Here is a 15,902-nt window from a genome sequence, read left to right as displayed (position 1 = left end):
AGTTTAGAGAGAATGGAAATTATGTAGGTACGACTACAATAAATATAATCAAGATGGCAACGTCGGCATCATCGAGTACCCACTTGCTCCTCATGCCGCCTACGTAGGCGTCACCGTATGGAAGTGGTTAAGGGCAGTCAAAAGCTTCTACATGAGTAATAGAGCTTGTGTTAGGGTTGGGAATGGTGAGAGTGAGTGGTTTGAGGTGAAGGTGGGACTGCACCAGGGGTGTGCTGTATTACCATGGCTGCTCAGTGTGCATATGGATGGGGTGGTGCAGGAGGTAAATGTGAGGGTGATGGGCAGAGGATTGGAGATGGTTATTGAGAGCGGAGGGAAGTGGGAGATAAGTCAGTTATTGTTTGCTGATGACACTGCAGTTGGAACCTGGGTTAGAGGAGAGTCTAAGGCAATTAGTGATAGAGTTTGGGAAGATATATGATAGGAAGTTGAAAGTAAATGTGATGAGATATACAAGGGGAGAGGATGGCAGTAATTTTGAGGTAAATCTTAAAGGAGACAGGCTAAAGGAAGTAGCTATTGCAGCTTTAGATATTGAGAGTTGTGTGTATCAAGGAGTGGAGGAGTAGGGGTGGAGGTAAGCTGTAGAGGGAAGCAAGAAAATGTTTTGGGGGAAGTGAAAAGTGTCATGAGAAATACATATCTGGGGATGGATGCAAAAAGAGGATTGCATGAAAGGATGATTATACCTACAGCACTGTATGAGAGAGAGACTTGTATTTTAAGGGAGGCAGAAAGGAAGTGCTTGAGAAGTATGGTGGGGTTATGAGGATAGAGTGAGAAATGAGGTTAGGACGAGAGCAGGGGTGGAAAGAGAGCTGGCAGATTGGGCTGATGAAAGAGTACCTGGATGGCTTAGGCACATGGCAACAAAAATGATTGAGGAAAGACTAACAACAAGAGTGTCGAAGGCTGTAATGGATGGAGTGGACTTGAGGGGAAGACCTGTTGAGTAGGAAAGGGAGAAAGCAAGAGATAGGTGTGAGTGGAGAAAAGTTGTGATTTGGCTATGAATTGATGTGGCCCAAAGGTCTTATAAGAGGTATGGAGTGATTGCACTAATGGTACTATATTGAGCAGACTTGATAGGGAGGGGGAAAGGAAATGACTGAATGTTTTTGAAGTCTGAGAAATATACATACATACATATGCCAATGGCTTTTTCCCCATTACAAGGAAGGTAGCCAAAGTCAAAGGCATAAATCCACTCCCACCCATTTCATCCCCACATACTCCACTCCCACCCATTTCATCCCCACATACTCCACTCCCATTCACCACCCCTCCCTCCCTCTTTTATTGGCTCCTGTATGATGGGTAATCCCTGCATCTTGCCCACTGTCCTGGGTCAGAAGCTGTATAGCAAGACACAGCACATTCACAGCTAGGCCGCTTCATTTAATTGGTGATCCCCCCCCCCCTCTCTCCATCCCCTCATGCAGAAAAAAAGATGGGGAGAAATCCCTTCAGGCTGTGTCAAAATATCATTCACACACACTCCCTCACCCCCCCATCCCCCACCCACATCCTTCCATGCATCACAGCATCATCCATACACAACCATTCTCCACTCACCCCCATCATGTGTCTTCTCCCTTCCTCAACAGACATTCCCCTCTTTCCTAATGTCCCTTTTACCCCATTCATCCATCTTGTCCTTGGTCACCCGCTCATGTTCACTCCTGCCACCTCTGCTTTCTACACCCCTCCTACTAATCTTTCTTCACTTGTTCTTTCTGTGTCCAAACCATCCCAATACTCTTTCATCAACCATATCAAACTGCAGCTATTCACACAACACTATACCCAACATCTGGAAGCATGGTAAAATAATCACCATTCCAAAACCGAACAAAGACCCAACAATCCCAACATCGCACCGCCCAATCACACTTCTCTGCACCCCCTCTAAAGTCATTGATCGACTAATACTTAAACTTGTCACACCACATATTCCCCTTGCTGACTCACAACACGGTTTTAGGCCACTACACTCCACAAACACACTTCTGATAAACCCCACACAAAGAATTTTAGATTGCATCAATTCAGATAGGCCCCACCACAGAACACTTCTTATAACATTAGACATTAGTAAAGCTTTTGATGCTATCCCCCGCCACAACCTAACAAATAAAATATATAACACAGACATGCACAATAACACCAAAAGATGGCTGGCCAATTATCTGGCATGTAGGAATGCTTATGTGTCATATAATGGCCAATCATCGCACATCAGAAACATTAAGAATGGAGTACCACAGGGCTCTGTTCTATCCCCCATGCTCTTTAATCTATACATGCATGACTTACCCACACCAGACACCTCAGAAATACAAATCTCTTCCTACGCAGACAACATAACAATCACATGCACACATCATAACACAGACAAAGCTGCAGAAATAATCCAGCCATACCTTGATACACTCAACACATGGTTCATCACAAACAGACTCAAAATAGCTCCAACCAAATCTACAGTAACACTTCTCACCAACTGGACAAAAGAACACAAATACATACCTCATCTCTACATCAACAACACTCAAATAACACACACAAACACACTGAAAATTCTTGGTGTAACATACGGTACATCCATGTCTTTCAAACAACACATCACAAACATAAAAAACAAATGCACACCTAGACTTAACGCACTTAAGTCAATCACTGGAACAACATTTGGACAAAACAAAGAAACTAACACAACAGTATACAAACAATGCATACACTCAGTGATGAGTTATGCGAGTCCTGCATGGGCTCCTAATCTCAGTGAGACACACCACAACACCCTTCAAATCATACAAAATAAAGCCCTAAAAACAATTACAGGCTGCACAAATACAACACCTACATACCATTTACACCATGAAACAAAAGTCCTCAAAGTCAAGGACCACCTCGACATGAGAGGCACACAAACACTTGCCACAGCCACCACAAACACATCACACCCGCTACACTACATAGCAGAACACCCACACACACCAAGAAACATTAAAACAACACCCAAAGACCTGTATCACACACAGATACTCTCTTCACTTCCTCCACAACCACCAAATACCAGCCTCCGGAAACATATTCATAATCATATCACTTACCGCTCCATTAACACACTGAAAGACAACACACTGCTGCATGCCAGACCCCCTGATATCCACCCTTCTGAATCCTCTCTCTCACAAAAGGACAGAGTCCACCTGGCCAGACTGCGGTGCGGCCACCACCCAGCACTTCTAAGCTACCAGAAGAGGCTGGATGACCGCATTGTGAACAGCTGCCCAGGATGTAACACTTCACCCCATACCATACAACACATAATGGAAGACTGCATTATACACAATCATGCACGCAAACAACACAACATACGCTCTATAAAGGATTTGTGGGAAAACCCAGTTTCGGCTATGGCATTCCTTGGGGAGACGGGACTGCTCGGACAGACAGTCTAGGGAACGACAACAACAACAACAACAACAACTCCCTATCCACCCCTGCTTTCTTCTTCACCTCATTATTTCTCACTCTATCCAGCCTAGTAACCCATACCATATTTTTCAGGCATTTTGTCTCAAACACATTTAATCTCTTCCTCTCTTATGTTCCATATTTCTGCCCCATACAGTGCTGTCAGCACAATCACTCCATACAATCTCCTCTTAGCATCCATTCCCAAATATCTATTTCTCATTACACTTTTTAATCCCCCAAGGCATTTACTTGCTTCTTTCAATCAACATTCTATCTCCACCTCCACTCTTCCCTTCCCACCACATTTGCACCCAAGTATCTAATGCTATCCATTTCTTCCAGTCTCTCCCTTAATGCTCACTTCCAATTTGGTGCCATCCATTCCCCTTGTACATCTCATCACCTTACTTTTACCCACATTTTTGTGGAGGCAAGGCAGGTCATGGGAGTGGTAAAGGAGGTGTATGGGAAAAGTGCTCTTATGGTTTGGGCATGTGGAAAAAATGAACAAGGAAAGACAGCCAAAGAGAGTGTAGAATGATCTAGATGGAATGAACTGGAGAAAAAGAACAGAGTGAGATGGATGGATGGAATGAAGGGCTTTAAACAAACATGGAGTGTCTGTCAGGAAGGTGGGGGGAAGTAGAGAAAGTAAGAGTGAATGGAGAGCTTGTGAATGGATGAAAGGATGATGCAGCCAGACGGAATAGCCTCATGTGTTTCATAACTTATTTTGAGTGGATGAGAATGGTGGTCACCAAATGGTGAAGCCATCAAGATGAAAACTTGGGAAGTTGAACAAGATTTGTAAATTAATTCTGGGGGAAAAGTAATATTAGTGAAATTATTGAAACATCATTATATAATTTTGTAAAACCCAAATGGAAATACATGTAACCCCCAAAAATAACTTTGAATTTACAGGTGTATATAGTTTAGAGGACCGTTCTCTAGGACAACTATTGTATAGTTACATCTTTGCCCCAAACACCATCAGTGTCAGTTTATCTCCTGTGGCCCGTCACCTTGTGGTGGGTTTTGCTTCTAATAGTCCTCGCCTAAGTGCACATCAAAATGAAAGACAAGTAAGTTATTTGGTACTTAGTATTGTATATAGGAGTATAGGATTTCATATTGTCATGGTTATTAGCTTAATTATCTATAATGCTTAAGTAATTTTGTGAATATAGTTATATGTAAGAAGAATTTGTACATACATAAACTAATGGCTTTTTCCCCCTTACAAGGGAGGTAGCCAAAATCAAAGACATAAATCCACTCCCACCCATTTCAACCCCATATACTCCACTCCTGTTCACCACTGCTCCCTCCCTCTTTTCTTGGCTCGTCCTGGATGACAGATCATCCCTACATCTCACCCACTGCCCTCTGTCAAAAGCATTGCAGCAAGACATAGCACATCAACAGCAATGCCACTTCATTTAATTGGAGGACCCCCCATCCCTTCATGGAGAAAAAGAGAAGACTCGGAGAAATCCCCTCAAGCTATGTCAAAATATCATTCACACATACTCCCTAAACCCCCCCACCCATCCCTCATCCACATCCATGCATCACAGCATCATCCATACACAACCATTCTCCACTCACTCCTATCTTCTGTCCTCTTCCTCAACAGACATTCCCCCTCTTTCCCAGTGCTCCTTTTACCCCATCCAACCATCTCATCCTTGGCAATCCATTCATGTTCACTTCCACCACTTCTGCCTTCCACACCTCTTTTACTAATCTTTCTTCACACATTCTTTCCATGTGTCCAAACCAGGGAAAAAAATACTTTTTTTTTTTTCTAAATTTCAACACCCATTTTTTTTAATTACCAGAGCCATTTTTGATACTTCCAGAGCCATGTTTTTGCAGGTTTGGTTTCCTTCAAACTATTGGAAGGCTAACTCATTACTCATGTGCATGATTTTTTTTTTTTTTTTTTAATATACAAATCGACCTTTGATTTTGGGGGGAGGGGAAGGGGTGAAACTGATCGGCAGACAGCGCCTCTGTTTCCACTGGCAGTGGTTGGGGATGGAAATGCACGACAAGCCTTGCAATATACCATTAGAGTACCATCACTGCCCTGATCCACTTCAAGCCAATCTAGGTTCCACGCGCGTATAGTAGATTCATGCTTTATTGGTTTTTGTTTTCCTTGGCCCTTGCCCGTAGAGTTTGAATTGGGCTTTGCTGGTCCAGAAGTGGTTCCTGCCGTAAAAACACTCTCCCTCGATTCTGAAAAGACTGAATTTGAGGGCAAACCATCTTCACTCGTCTTCAGTCGCTTCACTAGAAATCGATTCACAATGTACAATCATCGAAAGTTTGGCATGGACATGACGTACAAACTTAGACCTAGCTACCGTAAACGTAAGCTAGCTAACGAATCATTTTTTATTTTTGTATTTTTTATTCTCCCTCCAAAGATCCATATTTATGAACTAAAGATATCATTATCAAATGTTCATATTTATACTTAAATCTATTCACTTTCAATTACTAACCAAACATTTGATTCTATTTTGTTTTCTCATAAATACGCGAACGAGGTTATAAATGGGATTTCCCAGTTTCCCTCCTAGGCCTCGAGCGAGTTTGCATATGTACAGTGTACGTATGCATGCGGTGATGTGGTATTGAGTATGGTGCATTGTACATGTAGTCAGCGCGTTGATTGGGCAGCTAGCTGCATGCAACCAATGAACTTCCCTGCATACAGGTATCATGCAATTCGCAACTAGTGACATTATGTAGCACGATAGTCGTGTAGAGTCTAGTCAACATGTACTATAGTATACGCGCGCATGCAGCTGATACGAAGCTTGGCTAGGTAAGCCATTGAACTCTAGCAGCTATACCACGTAAACATACATACGTACATCAACAAATTAAAGTTGATTGATGCATTGCATTTATGATATCGATTGATAATGCAATGATTGATCATGGGTAAGTTGTGTTTGCTTTGATCCTTTCATCAATGGTGATGGGATTCAGGGATTGCCAAATGATGGATAATGCATGAAAAACATTGAATCTTGCCGCAGGAGCGATTTTTTTGTGGGGGATCGCTCCCGCTATTGGATTTGCGAGAGCGACATTGGAACTTTCCCGAGCGAAATCGCTTGTCGCTCCCGTGTATTTTTTTCGCTGGTCCAAACCATCCCAATACTCTTTCATCAACCCTATCTCCCAACTCCCTTTCCACCCCTGTTCTCCTCCTCACCTCCTTGTCTCTCACTCTATCCAGCCAAGTAACCCCTACCATACTTCTCAAACATTTTGTCTCCAACACATTTAATGTCTTCCTCTCTTATGTTCTGTGTTTCTGCCCCCATACAGTGCTGTCAGCACAATTACCCCTTCATACGATCTCCTCTTAGCATCCATTCCCAAATGTCTATTTCTCATTACACTTTTTAATCCCCCAAGGCATTTACTTACTTCTCTCAATCAACATTCTACCTCCACCTCAACTCCTCCCTTTCCCACCACATTCACACCCAAGTATCTAAAACTATCCACTTCCTCCAGTCTCTCTCCCTTAATATTCACTTCCAATTTGGTGCCATCTATTCCCCTTGTACATCTCATCACCTTACTTTTACCAACATCTTTAAGTTCCTTCTTTCACACACCTTCCCAGATTCAATCACTAACTTCCTTAATCCCTCCTCTGATTCTGCTACAAGCACAGTGTCATCAACAAACAAAAACTGGTTTATCTCCCACTTTTCTCCATTTTCTTTAACCATCTCCAATCCCTGACCCATCACCTTTGCATTTACCTTTCTCACCTCCCCATCCATGTATAAATTGAACAGCCAAGGCAACATAACACATCCCTAGTGAAGTCCCACCTGTACCTCAAAACACACTTTCCATTTCTAATTTTTACACAGGCTCTACTATCATAATGGGAATAGTAGGAACTAAACTAAAAGGTACTCTACCACCTAACACTGTGGGACAAGGTCTATACAACTGCTGGATGAAGAATAGGAAGGAAGAACAAGGAGGGGGAGTACTATTTCTGACTAAGAAAGACTTAAATGTGACAAAGTTAACAGAAGGAAAAAATAATGTAGAGACAATTATGATAGAAATAGAAAACAACCACATGAAAAGTAGAAAATTTGTAGTAGTGTATGTGCCCCCTAAGACACAGTCCTGGACAGAACAAGATCATTCTAAACTGTTAGAAGATACTAAACATGAACTAACTGATATACTGAAAGAAAGAGGAAATACAGTAATTATGGGTGATTTTAACTCAAAAGAAATATGTTGGGAAGGAATGACAGGGGTGGAGAGGACATATGGGGAAGCATGCTTTTCAATATGACCATTGAATACACAATGACTCAGTGGATAATGGAAACTATCAGGTACAGAAACAATGAGGAACCTTCGAGACTGGATTTAATACTTAACTTCAGAACCTTAAATTGTAGACAGAATAGATTACAAAACACCAGTAGGAAAGAGTGACCATGTACTAATAGAATTCGAACTAAAAGAGCAAATAGACCTAAGAAGAAATGAGAAACATAGAATAGGACCAATGTACAACAAAATTAATTTTGAGAAACTTAAAAAATTCTTTTGTAATGCAAACTGGGAAAAATTCCTAAATGAAGAAACAGGGAAGAGAAATGGAATATACAAAAAGAAATTTATAATGAGGGTGTAATCAAATATGTACCACAACAAAAGCAAGAAAGAACATACAATTAGAGACAAATACTCGAAATGGGAAGAAATGATATGTGGTGTCCCACAGGGGTTGGTGCTGGCTCCAATCATCTTTACCATATACGTAAATGACATGGATGAAGGAGTTGAATGTTATATGAATTTCTTCGCAGATGACGTAAAAATATTGAAGAAAGTAAGAACAGAAGAGGACTGTGATTCATTACAATCAGACCTGGACAAAATCTGGAAATAGACTCAAAAGTGGGAAGTGAACTTCAATATCAAGAAGTGTAGCATAATGGAGTTTGGAAAAAGTAAAAACAGAATTTCAAAAAATTATAAAATTGGTGAAGAAGAAATCGGAAAAGTGCACTCGGAAAAGGACCGTGAAGTATTAATCGGCAAAGACATGACACTGGATAAACATATAAACAAAATAGTCAGAGAAACCTACAACCTATTAAGGTCAATGAAAGTGGCATTTGATTACTTGGATGAAGAAATTATTAAAAAAATATTAGTTACATTGATTAGACCAAAACTGGAATACGCAGCGACACTATGGACACCCAGTACTAAAAAGAATACAAGGAAACTAGAAAGAATACAGAGAGCAACGAGAAAGTTGGGACCAGGTCTTTCCAAATTAACATCTAAACAAAGATTATTCAAATTGGAACCACCAACATAGGAGTAGAATAGAAAAAGGTGATCTACTGACTATATTTAGAATCATGAAAGGAATGGAAATCCTTGATAGGAATGATTTACTAAAAAATGACAATGGAAAAACAAGAGGTCATGAAAAGAAACTCAAAAAGGATAACTATAGAGGAGATCGGAAAAAGAATAGCTTCCCACACAGAATGCTGGATATCTGGAATAACTTAGATAAAGACACAGTGTGTGCAAATACTATTCAAGATTTTAAGAAAAATCTTTATGCTGAAAGATACAAAGACGGTTCACCACGAGCATAGCTCCCTTCCCATGTAATACAACTAGGTAAATTTATACTAGGTAAATATCATAAAACCCTTCACTGCTCTTAACAGCTTTTCCCCTATCCCATATATCTGTAATACCTCCCACAGTACCTTCTTGTCTACCCTGTCATAAGTCATTTCTAAATCCATAGAGTCAAAAAAATAAATAAATAAATAAAATCCTTAACTTTTCCTAATGCTTTCTTACATATCTGCCTTACCACAAAAATTTGATACATGAACCATTACCTGTCCTAAATCCACAATGTTCCTCATCAACTACTCTCTTCCTCTCCTAATCCTCTCAATGAAAACCTTCCCATAAGCCTTCCCAACTACACTTAAACTGATCCCTCAGAAACAACTACACTTGCACTTGTCCCCTTCTTTCTTGTAAAGCAGAACTATACATGGCAGTCCTCCAGTACTCTACCCTTTTTTAGACAAACATTAAACAACCTCACCAGCCAGTCTATCATCACTGTACCTCCCTTTTCTAGGCACTCCACATGGCACCCATTTAACCCAGGTGCCTACCTGCTCTCATAATTTTAATAACTGCATTCCCCTCATCTTTCCTTGTTTCCCCTCCATTTTCCTCATTCACTGTCATTTTCTTAGCACATCCCACTGCAACTACCTTTCCCTCCCTATCCTCCTTCACATTTAGCAACTCCTTAAAATACTCTGCCCATGTTCCTCTTCTGTCTCTTCCATTATCATCTGTCCATCTGCACCTTTTACCTTTTCCTCTCTATTTGATTCACCTCTCCTTCGTATCTTGATTTCTTTCCAAAAACTTGTTTCAACTTTTAAAATTTTCTGTCATACTGTTACCCCATTTCACACTGCTCTCCTCTTTGCTTCTTTTATCTTATATATATTTCCATCAAAATCATCCATTTCTTTTCCACTTGTGTCTCTTCATTGTAGAATTTTTCCCAATTTGCATTTTCCCAAACTCTGTTTCTTGTACATCAGTCTTCGTTTTCTGTATTTCTCATTTCTATCTATATATTTCCTCCTTTAATTCAACCTTTATTAGTATGTGGTCACTTTCCAAATGGTGACTTGTATTCAATTTTATTCACAGTATCAGGTTTTGTTGTAAATAATCTAGTCTCGACAGTTCTTCATTACTTCTATATCTGGTATTTTCTTCTACCCATTGTGTCATTGTATGTTCTATAGTCATGTCAGATAATACATTTCCCCATAGATCCTCTGCTTTTCATCTCTCCCTAACAGATTTCCTTGCAGTTAAATCTCCCATAAGTACGAGGTTACATCCATCCTTCAGCATCTCATTTAATGGATCCCTTGTATCTTTTAACATTTTTGAATGCTCGCCCTCTTTCAAAGAACCCGTTTTTGGGGGCACATTAATCACCACAAACTTTCTACTCTTCATGTCGCTGTCTTCAATTTTTATCATGATCATTTCCACACTGTTTTTATTCTCAGTAACCTTCGTCACATATAAGTTTTTCTTGGCCCAAAACATGATTACTCCACTCTGTTTCTCGTTTCTGTTTTTAACCCAATAATCATATACCCTATGTCAAGCACTATTTGGTGGACGTAAACACCTTAATTTCATCTCCACAATTCCCATTATGTCTGGTTTTTCTTCTGACAGGTAATCATTTAGTTTACTCAGTCCTGAGATTAATCAATCTATGTTAGTATAGATCACTTTCAATTTTTTGGTATTTAAATTAATTTTCCATTCTTTATTCCATGTAAATATGTCAATATTTTTTACAACAGCCAACAGTCTTTGTTTTTTATTCTTCTCATGATCTTTGCATCATCTGCTAACATGTTGATATAGATTGTTGCACCCTTCATCATGTCATTAACATGAATAAGAAACATTATAGGTACTAGCATGGAAATTCCCTTCATCAGCCCTTCCACACTCCTTAACCCCTTCCATACGGTGCCGCACACGTAGGCGTCATGGGGAGCGAGTGTATTCGCGAGGCTGCCATATCGGCGTCTTGATTATATTTATTGTAGTCGCCCCTCCATAATGACATTCTTTCTAATTCTTTTGTAATCGCATTTTCTATGATTATCAAAATTCACGGGTGAAGAGAGAACGATCGATATAAGCGGTGACTACTATATTTTATGATGCGAGTATTATTACGACACGTCGTACGGCTGGCATTGGCTGCTGCCACCGAGATCTAAGTCCATGACGCCTACGTGTGCGGCACCGTATGGAAGGGGTTAATACCATGAGGCATAGAAATCAACCCTGGCTCATACACTTGACCAATATGTAAAAAAATAATAAACCTTTCATGCACATCCATCCACCTCATCCTAGGACGTCCCCTCATGTTCACTTCCTCCACATCTGCCTTCCATACCTCTTTTACTAGTCTTTCTTCACTCATTCTTTCCATGTGTCCAAACCATCCTAATACTCTTTCATCAACCCTATCTCCCAACTCCCTTTCCACCCCTGTTCTCCTCCTCACCTCATTTCTCACTGTATCTAGCCTAGTAACCCCCATCATACTTCTCAGACACCTCATCTCAAACACATTCAAACTCCTTCTCTCTTCCTCTCTTCCTCTCTTATGTTCCATGTTTCTGCCCCATACAGTGCTGTTGGCACAATCACTCCTTCATACAGTCTCCTTTTAGCATCCATTCCCAAATGTCTATTCCTCATTACACTTTTTAATCCACCAAGGCATTTACTCACTTCTCTCAATCTACATTCTACCTCCACCTTCACTCCACCTTTTCCTGCCACATTTGCACCCAAGTATCTAAAACTATCCACTTCCTCCAGTCGCTCTCCCTTAATGCTCACTTCCAGTTTACTGCCACTTTCACCCCTTTTACATCTCATCACCTTACTTTTACCCACATTTATCTTCAGCTTTCTTCTATCACACACACTCCCAAACTCTGTCACCAACTTCCTCAATCTCTCCTTCGATCCTGCCACAAGCTCAGTGTCATCCGCAAACAACAGCTGGCTCACCTCCCACTTTCCTCCATTTTCTTTAACCATCTCCAATCCTTGACCCACTACCCTTGCATTTACCTCTTGCACTACTCCATCCATGTATAAGTTGAACAGCCAGGGCGACATAACACATCCTTGACGAAGTCCCACCTTTACCTCAAACCACTCACTTTCCATTTCTAATTCTGACACAAGCTCTACTACTCTCATAAAAACTCTTGACAGCTCCTAGAAGCTTTCCTCCTATCCCGTATATCCGCAAAACCTCCCACAGTGCCTTTCTGTCTACCCTGTCGTAAGCCTTTTTCAGATCCATAAAAGCCCAAAAGACATCCTTCCCCTTTCCTATAGCTTTCTCACATATCTGTCTTACCACAAAAATCTGATCTACACAACCTCTACCCGTCCTAAATCCACATTGTTCCTCACCAATTACTCCCTCTGTTCCTCTCCTAATCCTCTCAATCAAGATCCTCCCATAAGCCTTCCCAACTACACTTAACAAACTAATCCCTCTGAAACTACTACATTCACACATGTCCCCTTTTCCCTTGTAAAGTGGAACTATACAGGCACTCCTCCAGTCCTCCGGCACTCTACCCTCTCTCCAGCACTCTACCCTCTCTCCAGCAAACATTAAATAACCTCTCCAGCCAGTCCACCATCACTGTACCTCCTTTTTTTTTTTAGACATTCTGCATGGCATCCATCCAGACTAGGTGCCTTACCTTCTTTCATCATCTTAACAACTGCCTTCACTTCATCCTTCCTTATTTCTCCTCCATTTTCCTCACACATCATGGTCATTTTCTTAGCATTTCCCACTGCAACTATCTTTCCCTCCCTATCCTCCTTCACATTTAGCAACTCCCTAAAATATTCTGCCCATCTTCCCCTTACTGCCTTCTCTTCCATTATCATCTCTCCATCTGCACCTTTTACCTTTTCTTCTCTACTTGATTCGCCTCCTCTTCCTCTCTTAATTTCTTTCTAAAATATCTATTTATTACTTTCAAAATTTTCTGTCATACTCTTTCACATCTGCTCTCCTCTTTGCCTGTTTTACCTTTTGCTTTACTTCTCTTTTCTTTCCTTTTTTGTACCTCTCATATGACTCCCTCATCCTATTTTGTAACCGATCTGTGAAAGCTTGCTTCTTCTCTTCTACAACCTTCTTTGTTTCCTCATCCCACCATTCACTACCCTTCCTTCTATTTCCTCCTGTCCTTCTTGTTCCACACACCATCTTTGCATCTTTGTTAAAATAAGAATTTGCATAATTGAAAATGGAATAGGTTGAATTTCATAAGAATACTTTTTTTTGTATTGTATTTCTTCCTAATGAACTACTGCTATTCTTCTTTTGTACTACCCTTCTTAAATCTCCTTTGCCATCTCTGTGATTCTGCTTCTTAGCATATTGTACCCAAGGATAAAAGCAATAGTTTTTAGTGACAAAATACTGCTACCCAATGATATGATTAGAATGTTATCTCTTTAAAAATTGGATGAAATTTTTTCCATTTTTAGATAATCGGAACAATAATTTTTTCTTTCTTTCTTTCTCTTCAGGTGGTGGCTCAGATTTACAAATTATGTGACAACCCTACATTCCATGGCCATGGACAGCAGGGTCACCTGCAGTTACTTCGGGAGATTGAGGTGACATCAGATCACCGCCACACATCCCTCAACTGCATCCGATGGTTACCATATCCAGGCCAGGGGCTCATTTATGGAACCAATCGTGGACAGCTACATATCCTGCAGTAGCCCATCTTTTCATAGGAGATAGTTATATGGAAAGCCAGTAAATTAATGGTAAATTGATGGTAAAGCCAGTAAATTAATGGTATACCAGCCTGACTCATGTTGGGAACTTGTTAAATGTACTCAGATTGTTGGATATTTTGCTGTGCTACTTGAATATATATTTTACTAGCCAGGTGTATATTAAACTTGCCAGCTGTATACAGCCTTATGTAGGCAGAAGTTGAAAAAAGTCTACCATGCACATATTTAGCCAGGCATATATTAACCTAACCAAAGGAAGTATACAGAAGAAGCCTGGCATGCACCCAAGAAGTCAGATACGTTTTCACCTGACTTGTGTTGACTCACCAAATGTACACTGCAAGATGGACCTCTGCAGTGCTATCATGACATGTACTGCACTAACTAGTTATGTACAGTTGAGAAAATAAGTTCCTCAGCACCGCTTAATTTTATTAGTATTTAAATTGGTTATAAGCATTCATGCTCAGCCATCTTGCAGATCATGTAATGACTGAAAACATGGAAAAGTTTATCAGTTGCTGAAGAGCATAAGTGATTAACTTTTGGTTAGATTTTTTTTTTTTTTTTCACATTCATGTCAGTCACTTATTTTGTTTGTTGCTTTATAAATAGAAAGTGCACCATGAACATGTTTTCTTAATTGAACAGTACTTTATAGATAATGTAATACATGTACATTACACAAGTAAGCACTGACATGTTTTTTATTTTAGAAGTATTTTTGGGAATGTCTGTAGAACCAAGGATTCAAAGGCCAGACTTAGAAATTCTTGTGTAAGTGGGTTATTATTATGTGCTATTTAGATTTCAAGGAGCAAAGCTGAGGTCCCCACTGCATCCCTCATTAGCGCATGACCATGCGCTTAGTCGCTCGAAAAGTTGCAAAAGAATGATTTTATATATTTGAACATATTTTATTTGCTAAATTAAAAGGATATTAAACCAGTGTGCAATGATGAGCTGCAAGTGAAGCTGCTGTTTGAATGTGGGTTAGTTGGGTGTATTTCTATTTTTGTTATAAAGTATTGTGTTGATGAATAATGTTAGTTTTGTATTCTGGCTATGTATAGATATATATATAAATATATATATATACTGCCACTGGGTTTACCTTGTATGAAGTACTGGAGATTTTTCATATGTCGTATCAAAAGCCCAGAAAGATGTATCTGGTACTTTTAAGACAAAATGTTGACATTATTAAGAGATATTTGTATATAGGCTGTGGCAAGTTTGTTGACAATTTGAACCTCTCACATTGGTCCTCATGAGAGAGAACCCCATCATTGTGTTGTATGCATGTTCCTGTTCCTGGTAAATGGGGGGTTTCCAGGAGGTGTTGCAGACTGTATTGCTTATGGTGCAGCTATGGCGCAGCTATGCTATGCCTATTGTTTGTACTTGATTTTTTATTTATCTTTTATTTATTTTTTTTTCTGTAGCATATTTGCTTATTAATACTACAGTGTACAAAGTTAGTAATATAGTGTAGCATAACGTAATTAATCATAACATCATCTTAGCACTCGCCAGGCAACATTCATTATTGTCCTTATGATAGTCATCATTGTTTACCCATCATGTGCCACATGCCAATAAGGGAATTATAAATGAGAATGACAAAATGTATTTCATTGACTCCTCAGGATACTAATATAACCTTGGAGTATTTAGTGTTTTATAAGCAACATTTGCCCCTATGGTGGGAGATAAGAGTGCCACTATGTTCTCATATGTTATATTTGTAAATTTATTCTGTGAGAGGCAAAACAAAAGAGAGTCCAGCAGAAAGACTTCAACTAGAATTCTAGTAAAAGTTTTATTTTAATGTGTGCTAATGTGAAATGAATAAGAACAAAAAGGAAGAAATTGGTAGTTTATCTATATACCAAGACCTTTTTTCCCCCTTA

The 15,902-nt window shown here is 39.8% G+C and overlaps 1 protein-coding gene across 4 annotated transcripts in view; it reads left to right on the top strand.

Annotated features, from left to right (window-relative positions):
* LOC143041054 (uncharacterized) overlaps nucleotides 1–15,617 on the top strand; it is a 191,513-nt gene extending 175,896 nt beyond the window's left edge. For 3 of the 4 annotated variants that reach the window (XM_076212685.1, XM_076212684.1, XM_076212683.1), the window contains 2 exons: nucleotides 4,432–4,592; nucleotides 13,768–15,617. In XM_076212685.1, the coding sequence (XP_076068800.1) occupies nucleotides 4,432–4,592; nucleotides 13,768–13,968 (362 nt within the window). In that variant the 3' untranslated portion in view covers nucleotides 13,969–15,617. The remainder of the gene's footprint in view (nucleotides 1–4,431; nucleotides 4,593–13,767) is intronic. The other variant, XM_076212686.1, reaches the window with a different exon arrangement.
* The last annotated feature ends 285 nt before the right edge of the window (nucleotides 15,618–15,902 follow it).

The sequence above is a fragment of the Oratosquilla oratoria genome, chromosome 30, assembly GCF_046742065.1.
Source record: "Oratosquilla oratoria isolate Oo_2021 chromosome 30, ASM4674206v1, whole genome shotgun sequence".
NCBI classification, from domain to species: domain Eukaryota; kingdom Metazoa; phylum Arthropoda; class Malacostraca; order Stomatopoda; family Squillidae; genus Oratosquilla; species Oratosquilla oratoria.
The sequence above is the reverse complement of the archived record's forward strand: the minus strand, read 5'-3'. Positions and strand labels throughout refer to the sequence as shown.